The following is an 18,474-nucleotide window of genomic DNA, read 5'->3' as shown; positions in this document are numbered from 1 at the left end:
TTGTTTTTTTTTGTTTGTTTGTTCCTTTTTTAAAGCCCTTTCAAGTTGGGGAAAATTCATGCATTGTCACCTCTGAGCACAATGTGATAATGGCAGCTGCTTCAAGCTGGCTACGATGTGCAAAGTTCACTGTCATGACCGGCTGACTGCTCAACTGTCAAGGAAAAATTAACAAATACAAAAATGGGAACATGTGGCAGTTTTAGAAACACACTTTTCAGTAAAGCCTACTATGAACTATAGACTATTGCACATTTCAACATGACACAAGGAAAATAAGGGGTTCAAAAGAGAATACACTTTGTAACATAGAAATATACAGACTAGCTTGTGCACAGAAATCAAAACATGGTTACAAGACACCACTGCAGTCAAACCTGTCTTATAGTCTGCTTATGTTCTTAGTGACCTTAAGAAACTGGTCCAAACTGATTATCAGCAATACTTTTTTTTTGTTACTTTTTTTTAAAAAAATATTTTGAGACCACATCTTTGATACACATATATATATTCCGTGGTCAAAACAGACAGACTTAACTTTAGCGATACTAAATAAAAGTGCAAAAACGTTCAAAAAATAAAACAAAACAAAAAATATGGAAGCATAAGCTAAAAATTTTCTGCATAGCTGAAATCTATTTAAAGCGAGTCCTTGGTAGGGGTTGCTGACAGGAGGAGAAAGCAGTTTTTTAAAATGTTTTCTGCACGTTTGTTTCAAATAACGCAAAACAAAGGTGGGCTTTTGAAGCGCTTCACAGGCAGTTCACCCCTGCGTCCTTGGAGACCATGGTGGTGGCAGTGCCCCCCTCTGCAAGGTACACAGCAGTGCTGGATTTGGGGGGCACTGCCTGCTCGCCGCCGTTGTTGTTGACCTCACAGTGCAGCGGCTCTGTGGAGATGACCCACGTGGACGGACGCCACCGCTTGAGCGAGTACGGCGTTTTCACACGTTTCTTGATCTTCTCTCCTGAGCCTGATTTGCCATCCTGTGAGGAGTAACCTACTGAAGGGAAAAAACCAAACCAAAACAAGAAAACAGAACAGAAAATAGCATTATGAGGAAGGTGAGATTAGACTGGAGTCCAGGGTTGTTACTTATGTGAAACAGAAACAAAAGAACAAAATCTACAAACACAGAAGCAACTGTGGGGCAGAGGCATGACAGGTGTATCAACTACAACAGCTGCCACTAAAACAAGGGCTTAGATTCTGTTCTCTGTCAGAAATTACTTCACTGAAGTAATTTGTGTTACCTGGAGTGCACATGGGCATCAAACAGGAGAATCAGCATTTGACATTTGAGGGGCTTTTGCAATCATAGTATCTTATGTCACCTGTAATGGGAGGTACAAAAGAACATGGCTACTACAGGACAGCAAAGGCTAACACTTAAATAGTGCAATGTTAGGTCCCCTAATCCTACTCCACCTGGCAAAGCATTTCACCTGAAAACAAAATAGTTCATTCTCTGTTAAGACATTAAGTCAGGAATTGGAATGCTGGGTTGTAAAACTGGCAGAACCAACTTTAACAGTGATAAAACTTCAGCAGTCAAAATCTGATTGTTAAAAAAACTTTACACAATCCCTTCTTGTAACTTAAACTTCAATTAAAGAAAGTCACTGCAATACTATTTTTTCTTTATCTTGGTAAGATTTCAACTCACATCAACATGTTAAGAAAAAAATGAAGGTCTCCTACTTAAAAGGAAGGCTTAAACATTCCATTGCTGAATATTCAATTACATCTCTTGAAAGATATGTTCTTGTTTGGTTTTAAACCTTTTATTTCCAAATATGCCTGGCATCCAGTTTACTCCACTAGTATCACAGCATCTTCCTGAACACACTCACGAGATTTGCAAGCACCTTTCAAGACTACAGTGACTTCTGGAAATATATTTTCTTTAAAATGCACACCAGGAGGTCTTTCCAATAGCTCAAACAGGCTCAAATACAGAGGATGTACCTAATTTAACTATAACTACATCATTACATTCTTACTGTAAAAAGGAGAACCCCATTGTAACCTCTTAGACTTCTGGCCATAAAACTCTCAAGGAAGTTTTTCTGAAATAAACTATTACAATCAATTCCTTCTCTAATTACATGGATTAATATTTATGTACATGGCAAACTGATGAAGAATTGCTCTAATTGTTGGAGCTAGGACAGCAAAATAGAAAATGCCTGACTGTCCATTTAGGCTGGGCTAATGCAGTAAAATCAGTTGCTTTAAAATCATGAAGCATAAGTAGTTACTATAATAAATTATTTTAATCAATGCATCTTAGAGACAGCTACACTTGAAAGAATGAGGAAAAGTAAGGAAAAAAAGGTTTAAAGTGCCCCTGCAGAAAAAAAGGACACTTTTCCAATATGCTTTGCAGCTACCAAAGGTAGAAGCCTTGCAAGGAATACTGAAAGTTAACCTAGAGACAGAGTGGATGGGTTAGAAAGAGACAGATTTATTCTGTGTATGTAGAAGGATGATAGTGATCTAATATACTGGAAATGATGGAGACAGGACTGTATCAAAAAGACAGAAGTTGCGCTGAGGGAAATTACATTTATATGAGATTTAATGAGTATGCTTTGAGGAGAAATGGGAGACAGAAAAAATTTCTATCTGAGCAGATATATGTAGTTATTAGGTAGAGAGGTGTCAGGGAAACCGTTCAGCCCTGCAGGCACTTACACTGCATACTACTGCTATCCAAACTACTTGTGGCTGACAGATCCAGCGAATTAGGCCTCTGTGCTCGTCTGCTCTGGGTCTGCCCAGGATTTCTCACTACACTCTGGATGCTGGCTGCAGCAGTGTCTGGACACGGATTACTGTTGTTGTTGTTGGCGTTCGTTCGCCCGTTGTCCAGCGGCCGCTCCCTCCTGTCCACCAGGCGGTCCAGGACACCTTCGTCGTGGCCGACCTGCTGCTCCCGCCTCAGCAAGGGCTCGTGCTCGTCGGGACTGGAGTTGATATTCAGCCGACTGTCCTCACCACTGAACTGGTTCTGAAGCATCTCCTGGGCCCTCTGCGCCACCGAGCTGCTGCTCTGGCCAGAGGGCACCGTGCCGTTGGCGTACTGGGCTGTGCCAGCATGAGAGTTCATGCCGTGGCTCCTGCCGGCCACTCCGTTCATGGTCACCGTCACCACGTGAGGCTCTGCAGCATTGATAGTGTTCATCTTGGCTACGCCCGTTTCCACTTGCTTCAAGTTTGATTTGTGCTTGCCACCAAATTTTAACCGTGGCTCCTTGGTTGAATTTTTGGTGTTTAGAGGGAGGCTAGTGGGCCTCTTCGGCAGGTTCTGCTGCTTGGGTAGAGGATAGACCTGAGCAGCTGGCACATCCGGGATCAAACACGCCTGACCGTTGGTAGCTTGTGTGAAGTCCTGCTGCCCTGTCACCTCTACTGCAAGTTTTATCAGTGGGTAAAGCAAGCTGGAACTAGTGCTGCTCAGTGGATCTGGCCCACTAAACTGCTTAAGTGAATGTTCCATCAGATTCTCATCAGAGCTTTCTTTCAGGTTCTTATCCACTTCTTTTGGATCCAATTTATTTGTCTCCAAGTCCTCCTCTGTTAGCTGCAGACAAACAGGGGTGGGCCCACCCGGCTGCATGACATTTGCAGTGTGTAAGTTTGTTTCATCCGAGTAAGGCATTTCGGAGATGGTGGTCATGCCGGTGCTGGGAGTGAGGCCAGCTGTATTGGTGGTGGACAAAGTGGTGACACTTGTCTCGGGACTGGGGATGCGAGCTTGTGCTTGCTGCCGCTCGTAGTTAATGGAATTTCTATTCTTTTCCCCTGAAGTCAATGGTGTAGTGGACATTGAATGTTCAGAAGAAATGTTCTTTACTATGCTGTCAGTGTGGTGGATTGAATCTTCAATGTAGGAAGAGGAAGAATAATCTGGATATGGCCTTATCTTTGATACACGTCTGTGATGCGACAGATTCCTTTAAGAAAAAAAAAGAGGTATTAAGAGTATATATGTAAAAATCACCTCATACTATAATGCCTCTCATTTAACAGTCTTTCTGTTTATTTTCACGCATAAACTAAGGATAGACACTGTACAAACTGAGGTATTTCAGCAACTTCCTTGAAAAGAAAATTGGTTTTACTAGGGCAAAATTTCATTATAGATGTTATTTCCTAGGAGAACAGTAATGTTCTATTTGTCCAATATGCTGTTTGTCCAGTTGGCAAACAACTGCTAAGGTTCTGCTCTAGATGAAGAGAAGCGATGCTGAAGAAGGTCAACAAAAACCCAACAGATTAAATCAAGAAAGTGATTCTGGGGAAATGTCACAAGGTCCTAACCCATGAAAATGCTACTATTTTGACAATTTAAGTATTTTATGATTTGAACATAACATTTTTTTCATGACAATGAACAGTGTCATATACAACAACATTATTCTTCTCTCAAATCTGGATTTCTAGAGTACACTATTAAGCCCTGAAGTCAGCTCTGCAAATTGTCATTCCCTCTGGATCATATATAAGCAGACAACATGCAGTACTTCTCTTGCTGAGGTCAGAAGAACAACTTACACAATGGCCCTGCACTTTGTTAACTGAAAAACTACAGGTTTGAGACTTGGTAATTTCCTGAACTCACACTGACTGCAAATTCACAGTTTTTAAAGCAGAACACTTTAAACAGAATTTTGATGCATCATTTAGCACGTGTACTTAAAGACAATTCACTTTGTCACTTCCCATCCAGGCAAGCCTGCTGGGACAGTTTGCCTAAGCTCAATTTAAAAGGCCCCTCTGTGAGAAATACAGTTGTATACATAAAAGGTGCCTGAATTCTGGGGACACACACATATGCAGACCAGGTCATGTAACACACATCACTGAATGGGGGCAGCAAGCTGTAGCTTCTGCCCTGGAGTGAGCCAAGCGCTGCATTGGGCATTCCCTGCTGTCTAAACCCAAATGTGCTCTCCTCTTACCTCTCATTTTGCATGGCAGTTGACATAGGATTGACTGTTGGACTAACTGATTTATTTCTCTCCCAAATCATCATGAGCTCTGCCATTCTCTCCTCAGCACACTGTGCTGTTAGTCGAGCTTCTGCATCTTGATCCCAACAGTCTTCAATAGTTTCTTTAAGTGACCTCACAGCCTGCCAGGAGACAAAACCCCTTTAAGTTATTTTACCTTTATACTGTGCTTCTATTTTACTGTTTTATGGCAGCATTCTGCATGCCTGAAAACAGTCACAAGCTGGTGAAAGACAGAAACAGAAGATACACAATTTTATTCAAAGCTAATTTAACCTAATACTAGCAATGTGCAATTTAATATTAACACACCTCACATACACACTTCAACTGGGAAGACACTTAGCAAAAGCTACATTCACCAATGTCCACACAACCTTCAGCCAGCCCTCTGATGGATGCATGCTCTGTGCACTCTCCTTGCCTTATGAGAGCTGTGTACTAAGGATTGCTGATATTCTGGAAATGATGCCATGGTTATTCTCACAGTTCTGCTAATGGTCACTGCTTTGCTCCCCTGCACTGTATGTAAATAACAGCTGCGCTCACTTCATCATCCTTGACCTGTTTACCACAGTGACATCCAAATGTCTCGTAAGTATCAATGAATTTGTCTGCACCGTGGGAGGGGATTTTTGTTGCACTTGTTTTACAGGTGGAGAAACAGAAACACACACGTGTTCCTGGCATCACACTGTGGGATGAGCTGTACAGTCAGGATTAGAGCTCAAGACCTCCAAAACGTGCTGCCATATGCTCAGGGAACTGGAGAGGAAACAACTGAGATGATGAGCACTGAACACTCCTGTTTGCCCTCTATCTGGAGGACAAAAGCCAGGCAGACATTTCTGGGCCCCTGCTGCCAGCCCATGGCCATGGAGAGGATCTGGTCTGCCAGCACAGCTCCCATCCACAGCCCAGCTTTAACTTCCCCAGCACTGAGGACACTGAGTGCAGAGTCCCAGCTGGGCACTAAGGCATTCAGTGAGTCCTGCTGGCTGGCTGTGTGCCAGAACTGCCTTGTGCCCTGCTGGCAGTGGAAGCCAGGACCAGCTCTCAGTAGGAGCCAAGAGCTCCTCGCCCATGGAGCGAGCTCCTGGCATGGCTTGCATCTGGCAAGCCCTGCTGCTTGGTGATGCAGCTCTGGCTGCACAGGTGGGGACGAGCTCCCCCCCAAGCAAACCTTCCATCTCCCTTCCCACAGCAGATCACACAGGGGATAAGCCAATACCCTCCTCTTGGCTCAGGCACATGAGTCAGGGTACTGGATCAATTTTCTCTCCCACAATAAAATGCCTTCATTCAGCTTTTAGGACTTGATTTTGTCACCATTCAGACTAAACCAGTGGATATCCTAATCTCCTGCCTTTTCTCCTTGCAAGACTTTCCAACCAGTGTTTAATTGAATACTGTCTGTCCTGCAGCAGATCCTTTTGATGTGTTAAGGATCACTAAAGGACACAGCAGTGACTGTACAGACAGTTATCAACACTGGAGTTCTTCAGCATCACACTTACCACAATTATGTGTTTGCTATTAATTTCAGGTTGAAAGACAACTATGCTAAAATGAACTATTTACAAGTACCAGCACTCATCAAAAAGACAGAAGGGACCACCAGAAATTTGCATTATTCTATTATTCTGCTCATATCCTTCAGTGCTGACCTCTGAAGCCAAGCGTGGCCCCACTCTGGCACGTGAGACAAGAATATAGTAACATCTCAACACAGCTTAAAGCCTTTGAATTATTTTATGTACATCCTCTGCTCAGGTTCTTACTTTATACTATGAAAAACAATACTGCTAATCGAGGTCTGTAACAACACAGATGCTTCCAGAAGCACACTAAGACTGCATAGGTAATCACAAATGAGGATTCCAAATCTTTTGAGTATCTTAATTATGGGATTAAAAAAGAAAGCATTATTTTTTATTTGTATTTTTCAAATGAAAAGGACAAATGCATTTGTTTCAAAGATGAATTTGCATGAAGGTATTACAACCCAACATAACAGCACAGCTTTAAATAATGGAATAAAGTCTTTTATGCCATATATTAGATACAGGAGGTTAGGATGAGGGTCCAGAGTGAGGTTATCTGGAGCTTAATTTTCTACACTATCTGCTCTAGAGTGCTCATTCAGATATTATCCTAAACTGGCATAGGGTGGAAGAAGTTGTTTGACCCCTGTGATTATTATTCTTTTCTCTTAAAGCAATGGTGTAGATCAATTCTTAGAGCTGGAGTTATCACCATTTTGATTATACAAAAAAAAAAAATTAGTAACACCCCAAAGAATGTGCTAGGCATTTTAAATATGGGGATCATCTAATAACGCTGGAGCCTATCAGCTTGCTAGAACATAATTAACATTTAAAATGGCAGTCTGCAAAACAAAACAAATCTTGAACTGTTTCAGTATTAACTGTCTTCAGAAACAGCTGTCAAGCTTGGTTCTTCCAACGCCACATTTGCCAACCTGGCTATAGTTAAAACAGCTGTGGTTTGATTTCCTATATAGTTTGGGCACTGATTTCTCTTTTTTCCTCTTCCCCCTTTGCCCCTGAGACTGGGTGGCCAAAGTGTGCAATAAAAGCACCTCTCTTGGAAGCTCTCAGCTGGGTTACAACATGTTTTACTGCAGTGCACCTCTGCAGTCTATGCTCCTCTGAAAGCAGGCTCCTACCTATTCACACCAGGTGAGGCCTTGGGCTCCTCCTGGTCTGCACAGCAGCTACAAACTTATCAACCACCAAAGCCTCTGAAGATTGAAGGGCATCACATCAATATGGGAATAACAAGAAGCATTTTTCTAAATAACAGCCAAACGCGGCATTTTCACACTTGCAATTCAGCTGTGTTGCCTTGTATCAGGTGGAACCCAGTCACTGTTTGCACTGCACTTTGCTTGTAATACAAGACAAACAGCCCCCTCTAAGCCAAGGGGATTCACATTGCCTGAACTTTGCTGCACATGAAAGCAAGCACAGACTCTCACCAGAGTTCAGCTGACTTGCTCTAACTTGTTGGCCCACAGCAGCAAGGTTCTAAGCCATAGCTACACTCACTCAAAACAACAAGCAATGTTATAATGTTTATAGTCTTGAAAAAAAATTGCAGATCAAATGAAGCCATATAAAATCTTTTATGTAGTTAAAATGAAATTATTTCTAGAAGCTTTAGTCTCTGCAAATCTTGAGGTCTATACAAGTTCAAAGAAGTTTAATACAATGTTTACCAATTTTAGTTTTGGAAGAGTATACTGATGTTTTTGTCAGCTGTTTTAGTTGGTATCCTAGTTCAGTTTTATTAGTTTATAAGACGTCAGAAGACAAAAAATGGCTTTTTGTTTCTCATTCAGCACACAGAGAACACATGGGCACTTCATGCACAATGCTACAGACAATGTCTGAAATTAATGTAACAGGTTATCTTTGGTAATCACACTGCAGCATGCAACAACAACAATAATAGTATTTTTCCTTGAAAGAAATCTGTCTTTCATGTCAATAACTTTTAAAAACTGAATTCAGTATTTGAGAAGTCCATGAAGAAACAGCTCTCAATCCTTAAATACTAATAAAGAGGAAAAAAACCCAAAACCTAAAGAATTGCTTTTAAGAAATGAGTACACCCTAAAGCTGGTTAAATCACTATTTCTTTGAAAATATTCTCCCTCACCAGGCTGTTCTCCTTCCATGCTTCAGGGAATTTTGGTCTTTGCTTCTCTCTAGACACCAAGACTTGCATATCTTCAAAAGTGGGATGGTTTCCGACTTCAGTCTGGAAAGCCATCTGGTACTCTGGCACAGATTCCCCTGTTAGCAAAAGAAAGAAAGGAAAAAAAATCAATCACAGATTAAAAGGCAGAGCAAAGGCTTTCAGTTGATGAAAGGCATTATCAAAGTTGCTGTCTAACGAGATGTTCCCCACTTTCCCCAAAGTCTAACGTCCAAAAAAGCTGAATTAACTGCAAATGAATTAAGTGCTGTTCAGCAACCTCTCAAAGGATAGCATCTTGAGACTGTGCTGGTTCAGTGGCACGTTTGGAATGTCTTTGGGGCCTGAAGATGACACCAACTTTCTGTGAAATGCCACTGACTGATGATGTTCATGCACTTCGTTTGGGAGGAAGCCCAGCAGGATTACAAGCCTCTGCACACCAAGAACAGCTGTTTGACTGCAGAGAGTATGCTGCATTTCAGATCCATTCTACATGCTGGAGCTTGGGCAGAAGATGGTGCATGTGGCACCAATCTCATGCGTAAATTTTAAGTCCACTTCCTTTTTGTTTATGTTACAGATAGGGAGGATTTCCCTAAATTTTCAATGTCCTATCATAAACAAAAGTACAACTGACTAAAGGCTACATGAAGTCATAGCATGTTTTCATGGTGACAAGTCTGAAAGACACTTCAAGCACGTCTATCAGTTCTCAGAACTGGAAACACTGCCTTTGCCATCAGCCTAACTCTCAGTGTTTTTAAACTCTGGACAGTAATACTAACAACAATAATAATGCTCAAAAGGCACCTAGCACGAGGCCTGCGAACCGCCTGAACAGGTCCTGCCGAGCCTTCGGGCAGCAGCCACACCTCGCCCCCAAATGTCCTGACAAGCACCACCTCCAACACTAGATGGCACCGACTCAATGGCAGAAGCAGCTGAGGGAACGGCTTCCCTTCTCCACTTTCACATGCTCGGGCTCAGGAGCAGCTTTGGGTGCTGGTGCCACTTCCTACTGTTACGGCTTTCTGCAGTTCTTTTCCTTACCTGGGAAGAGGTCTGTACATCTCATGAATATCTCCCAGTAGATCAGGCCCAGAGCATACATATCTACTTGTTTCAAGGCAGATTCACAGTCCCTCAAGTTCACTGCTCCTTCAAGCACTTCTGGGGCCATGTAGCGGATTGTACCGACCTGGGGAAACATCACATCAGAGCTTCACATCAGGAAGAAATTTCCAAATTTAATTAAGTTTTTTACTGCCCTATTCTGCTTGGTATTCTCTACAGTTAAGGAAAACACAGCTCCTTCCTAATCAATGTCCTCAGTTTCTAGATTCTTATCAGTCTAGTCATAACAAAACCTTTCCCCTACACTGTCACTGTTTTGTATGTACCAAAACAAAATTATTTTGTCCCTTACTTAATGTTCTCAATTGAAATATGATATAGCTGAAGTGTTTCTTGTTCCAAGTTGTTTTGTTAAACACCAAGGTATGTATCATAAGGAAGAGGATCCTACTGAATAAGAAACTTTTTCTCTATTCCTGGACTGTCAGGAAGGTTCCACCCTACAACTCCCACAGTCAAAGGTTATTAACAGTCTTGCAAGATACCTAGGCATTTTCACTTGGATATGTGGTAGAGTAGAGCACTTACTTATCAGTACTTGTATGGACAGTATCAGGACAGTATTTTGTCAAAGGACTATTCTACAACCCTGAATTTTAACCAGCAGTTTCCCCGTTTCTTTTATCAGTATGGAAAGATCTAGATGGAGCTCTCCTGCACTAGGTATTTTCAATTTAGCACTGATTTCTAAGGGAGAATGATTAGCACTGTGTAGCATGTTCTTTGAATGATATACGAAGTTTTTCTGTAAAAGCACAGATAACAACTGCACTGAACTATTAGGCACCCTTTATTTAAAAACAGCCTCACTGTATTTCAGTAGCCTGTATCAGATGTCAAGCAGCAGATGCAAAATGTGGTATGTCACCATTTCAGAAAAATTAACACCAAAACCAAAAATTAAAAACAAAACCCAAGAATGTTTGGTCTTCAGTTAGCATTTGCAGTACAAAACCAAAGGGACTTCTACCACATAATCACAGAGAATGTGGCAACCAAAATTACCTTGTGTCTTCTCGTATCTCACACAGAAAATTCAGTCTGCCAATCTATCACCTTTCAAAATGGCAGGTTTGTGATGAGTATTTTGAGAATAAAACCAGTTTCTTCTTGGGGAGTCTTCAGCCCCTTCTCACCCATACTGCATTCCCCATTACAGAAATTGTACCAGCTGAACATTCATCCAACCATTGTACTCACCTCACTAATAGCTGCATTGTCTTCCTCACCAGGTCGTACCAGCCTGTTCCCAGTCAGCTTCATGGAGAGCCCAAAGTCACTGATGACACAGGTGCCATCGTTCTTCACCAGCACGTTGCGGCTGTTCAAGTCACGATGCGATATTGCAGGTTTGTAATGCTCTGTTTGGACACACACAAGTGCTTTTACCATTTCAGCAATTCCACTGCTTGGCAAAATGAATGAACCTTGTTATGTCTGCTCAGCTATTATGAATAAAGAATCACTTTATTTTTTAGAAGGCTAGTGTTTTTGTTTCTTTACAATGAGCTCCAGAGGAAGCTTCCTAGAGAAAACTGACTGGCACCCAGAGTTTCACTGTATCTATACGATATATTAGGCTACTGCCATACACAGTTCTGATGTTCACCAACACTCTTCTTCCCAAGGGGTATTTCAGCACGACTTTGGCAGTGGAGACATTGTACACTTAAACACAGACCTGCTGCCGCAGCCCCCCACAGCCATTCCAAATACTCTCTGTCACTTCCACACTCCTGTGTCAAATGCAGTACCAACTATTTACATTACAATTGGAATTATCACTGGCACTTATTCAGAAGGTATGCAGACAATATTATTCCAGAGAGTCTGAACATGTTCATCTTGCAATGGATCTGACCTTTTCCAAAGAATAATCTCAGTTGTTCCTATTTTTTATTTATTTTGTTAGTAAAGCAGTCAGCAGTACAGAACTCGTTTTAGTGTGGAATTTATTCTACTCCATGTGTTCCCTCCTAGCATTCACAGACATTGGCTGTCTCTCCTTTATGATGGAAAGCTTACACGTTTTCTGGTTGCTAATGGACACACCTGTCTGCACATCTCAAAATGATGAAGTTAAGATGATAGCTGTAGCTTCAATGGCACATAGGAATACTGATTTGGGTATTTTCAGCACTTTTAATAGCATCTTTAGTTGTCATTCTTTGCTAGTGCTCATGCTTAACATTTGAGATATATAGGTTGAAATTTTAATCCAAACATTAGCACCTCAATGGAGATATAATGAAATCAGCCTTTTATTTACTGCCAAAACCCTAACATTTCAGTGCCAGGCCATATTCTGCAGCTCAATAGATCTCAGAATATCTACTTTATAATTATGATACTTCAGCTGCTGAAATACTGGGTGAAGCATGCATGCAGACATAGATAGATCCCAATCAATATATTGTCACAGCTAGTACTCTAATAAAGTACCAGAAAATCCAGCAGTATTGTTTGTACACAGCAAAGATTGGGCTCAAACTCTCAAACAAAAATCCAGAGACATGATAAATAAAACTACAGTGGGGTTAGAATACTTAATTTGACAGCATACGGTTCACACACAAACTAAAAACTGCTTTGGTGATTTCTGAACTGCAAAAACAGACAGCACCTCATCTGTTTACCCTCTGCCAGAGAGGCGGGCAGTGCTTCAGCTCTTCAGTAACCTGTTGCCATGATACAGCAGCACTGCACAGCTCTGCCTCCTCCTGCCTCTCCCACCTCGGACCCAGGGCTGCCACACAAGGGCCACAGAGCCGCAGCACGGCTCCCAAGGAGGGAACAGAGCAACCTCTATCTGCACTCATCAATTCCTACTCACAGTAGCATAAAGGAAAGGCTGGAATCTATGACTTGACAGAAATAGGAATATACTGAGATCTTTGCATCCCTTCCTGGCCTTACCTCCTCGAGGCAGCTCCGTGTGCAGGTACGCCAAGCCCCGCGTTATTGAGTGAGCCAAACGACACGAGCTCACCCAGTCACTTGTGTGGAGACTCAAATATTTGCACAAAGAACCCTGAGAAGAACCCCAGAAAAAGACAAAACAAAAAAAACACAGATTGAAATCATTATCCAGTAGAATAACTCAAAATCTTTTGGAGACTCAATTTTACCCATTGCTTCTAAAAGGTATAAATCTGTAACTGCTTTTGAGTTTACCCACACGTTTTAAAACACAGCATTTGACCGAAGTCTCATTCGAGTGCTGCCATTTTGTTTCTCTAAAGTGAAATATGAATTTGATCATAGAATAGCAGGGACTGCCTCTAGAAAAAATGATATTAATTATAAAAGTCTTGTTGCAGAACAGAATAAAGGTAATTGCTGACGTAACAGCCTGGGTTTCTAAAATGTGGGCTTTAGACCATTATTCCTTAAGCTTTGTTTTTTTTCTTGGCTTAGTGGGTTGACATTTCAACCCTTTCTAATGGAGGCCACAGGACTGTTGTCATAAGGTGACTGGCAAATATTCACTGTATTAAACCAGCTTCAAGAGGTTTCTGCTGCAGAGCCTGCCCACCACTCGATGTTTTTTAAGCCAGCTGAAGTCTGTGATTTTATGCTTTTAGTGAAGTTAAAATGATAACCAGGAAGACTTTTAGTCAAGATTTAGAGGGAGATATATTTGTATTTAAGACTATCTTGTCAGTCATGAGTTACACATTTAAATTGGGGATATTCGTTCTGACTTTAACTTTTGATAAAAGTGATATTTTTAACAACCAGAGATTCTATTTGTGTTTTAGAACACTTTTACTCTTGTTCTGAAAAGACAAGAGTGTCTGACTACTGGGGTGATAATTCTGTGGGTATTACATATTTCCCACCACGTCATGCTTTACAACTGACTCCCTTACTGACCTGCTACACCTCCGAGTCCCATCAGAACAGCATGCTGATTGATAAATGCACATAGCATTCCTTTTACTTGCCTATTTCCTTTGGTCTGTGGGCATGTTTGGAAAAAAACAAAACCTGGCTCAAACCTATCTGTCTTGCTTTCACCAAGGTAACACCAAGAACAATTTTCCGTGTAAAAATGCCCTGGCTTGTGTGTTCTTATTTTCAGGAAGGAAAGTATTATGAGAGAGAATGATGTTTTGGATGGGGAATATTTCATCTGCACATCTTGTATTGGTTAGTCCTTATTGAAATCAGATTTATGGCTCCAGTTTGAACACTGGAATTCCCTTCTAGCAGGGCTGCCACAGCAGGCCTCCTTTTCTGCTGTTAACTCCACATACAACAGAACATCTGCTCACTAAAATACAGATCACACTGTGCATTAATTACACCTGCTGTGCACTTTTTCCAATGACTTCCAAACAACAGTGGATTGATTTTAGACTAATCTTGCTGTTCTTAATACCACATTGGGAAGGAATCTGATAATATGAAGTCATAAGCTTCATCTGTACATTTAATCAGGTCATTAACAGAGCCTATTTACATAAGCAACAAGACACAATTTTCAATCAAATGACATTTTAACTGAAAATCCTTTCATTCAAGAAAATAGCAAAACCAGATCACCTCTGAAGACAGTTATGCCATGCCTCCTAGGAGCAGAATACTCCCTTGATTTTACTTAACTTTCATTTTATTACATGAAAACATGCCAGCTTTGTCAGAATCGCATGCTTTGCCACTGTCCATCTGGTATGGACACAACTGACCTTTTTCATGGCCACTTCCAGTTTCTGCAACCTCTTCTTAGATGCCTGCCTTGCAAGCTGACCTGATAGAGTGTGTTCTCACTGAGAAGTTTCAGTTAAGTCACTTTTTATATTTGTGCTTTGCTGCCTTAAGTTTGTATATAGTGCACAAATGTGTAAATACATACCTATGTTTAAGGCATGTATTTACATGAGTGCACTTAACTTGCAATACAAGCATATGCACAGAGCCTAAAAAACCCTAAGACTGGCCATCATTACTGCTATGTAGCACTGTCCTGCTCCTTTCTGCTATTCAAATAAGCAGCTGTTGTCCTACTGCCTCCATAAAAGATCAGGCTTCAGCCATTCCCTTCACATTCTGCAGGAAACACAAGTTTGCTTACTTGAGACTAAAAAGCTTGTTAAAGAAAATTATTTAATGGAATAACTAAGGTTCTTTCCCATATACAGGCAAAAAACTCCCCCAAAATAAATTGAGACACCATTTTTTGCACTTTCATACATATATCCCCCACATACATTTTATGATTTTTCAGGAAAGCTAGTCACATTTATACTGAGTATTTTTTAAATGTTTCTGTTTCTGTATATGTGTGTACACACACAGAGCATGAAGTTCCCTAATCCATGAATTTGAGAAATACAAGCCTTCAGTTAGCTGATGAGATTTGAAGGTTCTGGAAAGTAAGGCTGTCTTCTTAAGACATGTCCTACATCATCAGTATATGCTACAGAAAGCTTTAAAGAAGATACCAGGATAAAAAGTCACCATGATTTATAGTACCATAAAGTCGTTTGACAACAATCTTGTATCTATTACATTTCACTGTAAAAAACCCCACTATTTACAGCTATTGAGCGATGTCATAAGACAGAGATAATGTCTTAATATTAAGAAGTTTTACATTTATTAGATTACTTTTACATAAAAACAATTCTTCAAATTCTGTCATTGAATAAAGACAAAATTGACTAAAAAAACCTTGCACCAAAACCAAGACCAAGTACTCCAGAGCTAGGAATTTGTAAGACTACATTTGGTAGCACTAACCAGGAAGTCTAAAAAGGTATTACAGTAACCCACAATAAGATCCATTAAAACTGTCATTGATATGGATTATTTTTACATTACTGTGCAAGAGGCACCACCAAAACCTAAAGTACATCCTTTTCATGTGGCTATTCTTAGGATTCTTAACCAAGCCGACTGATTTTCTTGAAGCACTTACATTGGGGTAATATTCCATCACCAATAAATATTCCATCCGGCCGTCTGCAGTGAATCTCTCATCCCCCACAATGAAGCGGGCGATGTTCTCGTGCTCCATCAGCGGAATCCTGTAAATGTTCCTCTCATTGACAAAGTTCTGACGATTGGCAAAAGAAAAGACTTTCACAGCAACTGGGCGCTCATCTAGGGAACCTTTGTACACTGCTCCGTACCGCCCCCGGCCAATCAGCTGCAGAAAACAGAAACAATTCGTTCACAAAATAAAAGGTGAAGACAAAACCCGAGTTTTCACTCTACAAGAATTGTATGCCAACTTTTATCCTGACTTACACTGTAAGAACAATGAAGATAGCGAGTATTTTGTAATGAAAACCGGAATTAGAATAGAATGCTTTCATAGAGGCTATTTGAAGTTAGAAACCTCAGCACAAGCCAACATAGGCTTTACTAAATTGATTTATAATCTGAATATCCAGTACATATATCATAAATAATCTATTCAGTACTTTTATATACAGAATCAATAAAACACATGTGTTTTGTGCTGCTAATTCTCTTACAACTTTTGCCTACTACAGATTTATAGCTTTTATGTGATCAATTTCATTTCACTCCAGAAATCACAGACTTTAAGGGAAATATTTTAGGTTTAGGACAGTTTGTAAGTTGTACCTTTCATGTTAGTAGTGACAAAACATGCATTTGCAGTGCAAAATAGATGCCAAAAGAGGAAAAAAGATTTTAAAAGAAGGAAGTAATTAATTCCTGACTACCTGTGAATATTTATTCTAGCCCCCACTATATTAGACAGTCTTCAAGAATGGCCTTTCACATCTCCATAGTAACTGCAGAACAAAGAAGTGATCTCCACTCTAAGACAAAATGCAGGACCACCTTCAGGAAGAGCCCTCATTTCTAAAGCTCAAAAAATTCCAACTACATAAGAATTTAAGCACCTATTTAAAATAATTTTCAGGAAGACCCATACATGAAACTGTAAGGATTTCATGAGCCATTTTTTAAACTTTTTAAATACTTACAAATAGAGGAGGAAGAGAAAACAGAAGGGATAACAAAAGCAATGTTTCTAAAGATTATAAAATTGTCTTACAGGAACGTTTTCAAAAATAAAGTATCATTTAATTGAGAAACTTTCTGTTTCTCAGTGCTTTGATAGCACTGGGTTGCAAAGCAGCAGCAAGTCAGCTGAAGGTATGAATGTGCAATGTAATCTACCCACAGAAACGTCCAAAGGCAAGCACAGATTAAAACATTTGTCCCTGTGACTGGAGGCAAGGGGTCAGCTCCTGAGGATACAACAAGCAGGACAGAAGACACCGTAGCATTTCTCTCTACCAAGTTTCGGACTTGGAGAAAGTCACAGCTTTCTCCAAGTCTGCATTATCAGTACAAGTGCTTTCATCTGGGGCTTTGCACACTTCTACAAAACCCACTGTTAGACTCTCCTAAACTCTGCCTCAAGTCCTTTTTTGGTGTCAGAAGACACCCAAAGTTCTTTGCTCATCAGTGCTGTCACCATTAGAGCAACTCACACTGCATGTCTGCAGTCTGCATCTCCAGGTGGGGTTTCCACTGGGAAAAAGAAGAAAAGCACCACTCTGCATCTCAGTCGTTCTACTCATGTTTTCGTGGCTAAAAGGTTTTAAAAATTCCATATGCTATATCAAGCATACCAACTGGAAGCATAACATTTTGCAGTTTTGTGATGATATCTCTAACACCAAGCTGAGCAGAAAGTTCTGGTTGGCCTCTAGTTGCCATGGAGTTGGATAGAGCCCCACAGGGAAGAATGACTTCACAGAAATGCACCATATACTAAAATATACTGCCCTATGTGCAGTAAATTCTATTTTCCAAGAGTCTTACTAAAGAATTTTAAATTCCTACAGTAGGACACTGTATTAAAAGCAAGCAGTGTCAAGCAAAACAGATGGATCTTCTGATGCAATGCTGAAATATAGCACCTTCTAATTTTCCCCACTACCTCCCAGGGTTTCTTATTTTGTTCTCAAGGTAAAAAATGTTCTAGCAAATGCCAACAACATTACTAAAAGAATTAGACAAAATGTACCTGCAATAACCCTTTTTTATTTTAATTTCTTCTTGAAGCTGTGATTTAGAAGCAAATATTACAGGAGCACTGATACATTCATTTCTGTAACTATGCCTGGGATATGACCACAAGCATTATATTAAATAAAAATAAAGATTAATAACTGAGTTGAATATTTACCTCCAACAACTTTAGATTATCCAGATCCAATGAGGGCTCTGATGCCGCTGCCTCCATCATGTTCATACTGTGCAAACCTTGTTTACGGTCTCCTGGGGGAGAGGGTGAGGAGGAAATCAGCCAGTTTCCTTTCTGGACATTCTCCAAGTGAAAAAAATGCAACTTACCTGGGACCAGGCAGAATTACATATTGTAGGCAAGGATGAAATAAGTAAAAAGAAGTCCTGTAAAATCTTCTCAAAGTCAGCAAAATGAGCAGTGAAGGTGCTGATAAGCCACAAACTACAGATATCTGCTACACAACTATTTTGATAATTCAAAGTCACTGGCAATAACTATAAAGCATGTTCACCACCTCACTTAAGCTGCGCTGAGCAGAGGATTTGTAGAAGAAAAATGGGTCCCAAAATGCCAGCT

General features: G+C 40.5%; 1 protein-coding gene across 1 annotated transcript in view; it reads right to left on the bottom strand.

The window, feature by feature from the left end:
- Positions 1–18,474, bottom strand: part of BMPR2 (bone morphogenetic protein receptor type 2) — a 97,383-nt gene continuing 78,909 nt past the window's right edge. The window contains exons 5-13 of the mRNA XM_005484170.4: positions 18,058–18,149; positions 15,802–16,032; positions 12,795–12,909; positions 11,079–11,239; positions 9,795–9,942; positions 8,703–8,839; positions 4,968–5,140; positions 2,698–3,959; positions 1–1,003 (exon numbers count right to left, since the gene is read on the bottom strand). Of these exons, the coding sequence (XP_005484227.2) occupies positions 753–1,003; positions 2,698–3,959; positions 4,968–5,140; positions 8,703–8,839; positions 9,795–9,942; positions 11,079–11,239; positions 12,795–12,909; positions 15,802–16,032; positions 18,058–18,149 (2,570 nt within the window). The 3' untranslated portion in view covers positions 1–752. The remainder of the gene's footprint in view (positions 1,004–2,697; positions 3,960–4,967; positions 5,141–8,702; positions 8,840–9,794; positions 9,943–11,078; positions 11,240–12,794; positions 12,910–15,801; positions 16,033–18,057; positions 18,150–18,474) is intronic.

The sequence above is a fragment of the Zonotrichia albicollis genome, chromosome 10 (genome assembly GCF_047830755.1).
Source record: "Zonotrichia albicollis isolate bZonAlb1 chromosome 10, bZonAlb1.hap1, whole genome shotgun sequence".
NCBI lineage: Eukaryota > Metazoa > Chordata > Aves > Passeriformes > Passerellidae > Zonotrichia > Zonotrichia albicollis.
This window is presented reverse-complemented; position numbering and strand designations above follow the sequence as displayed.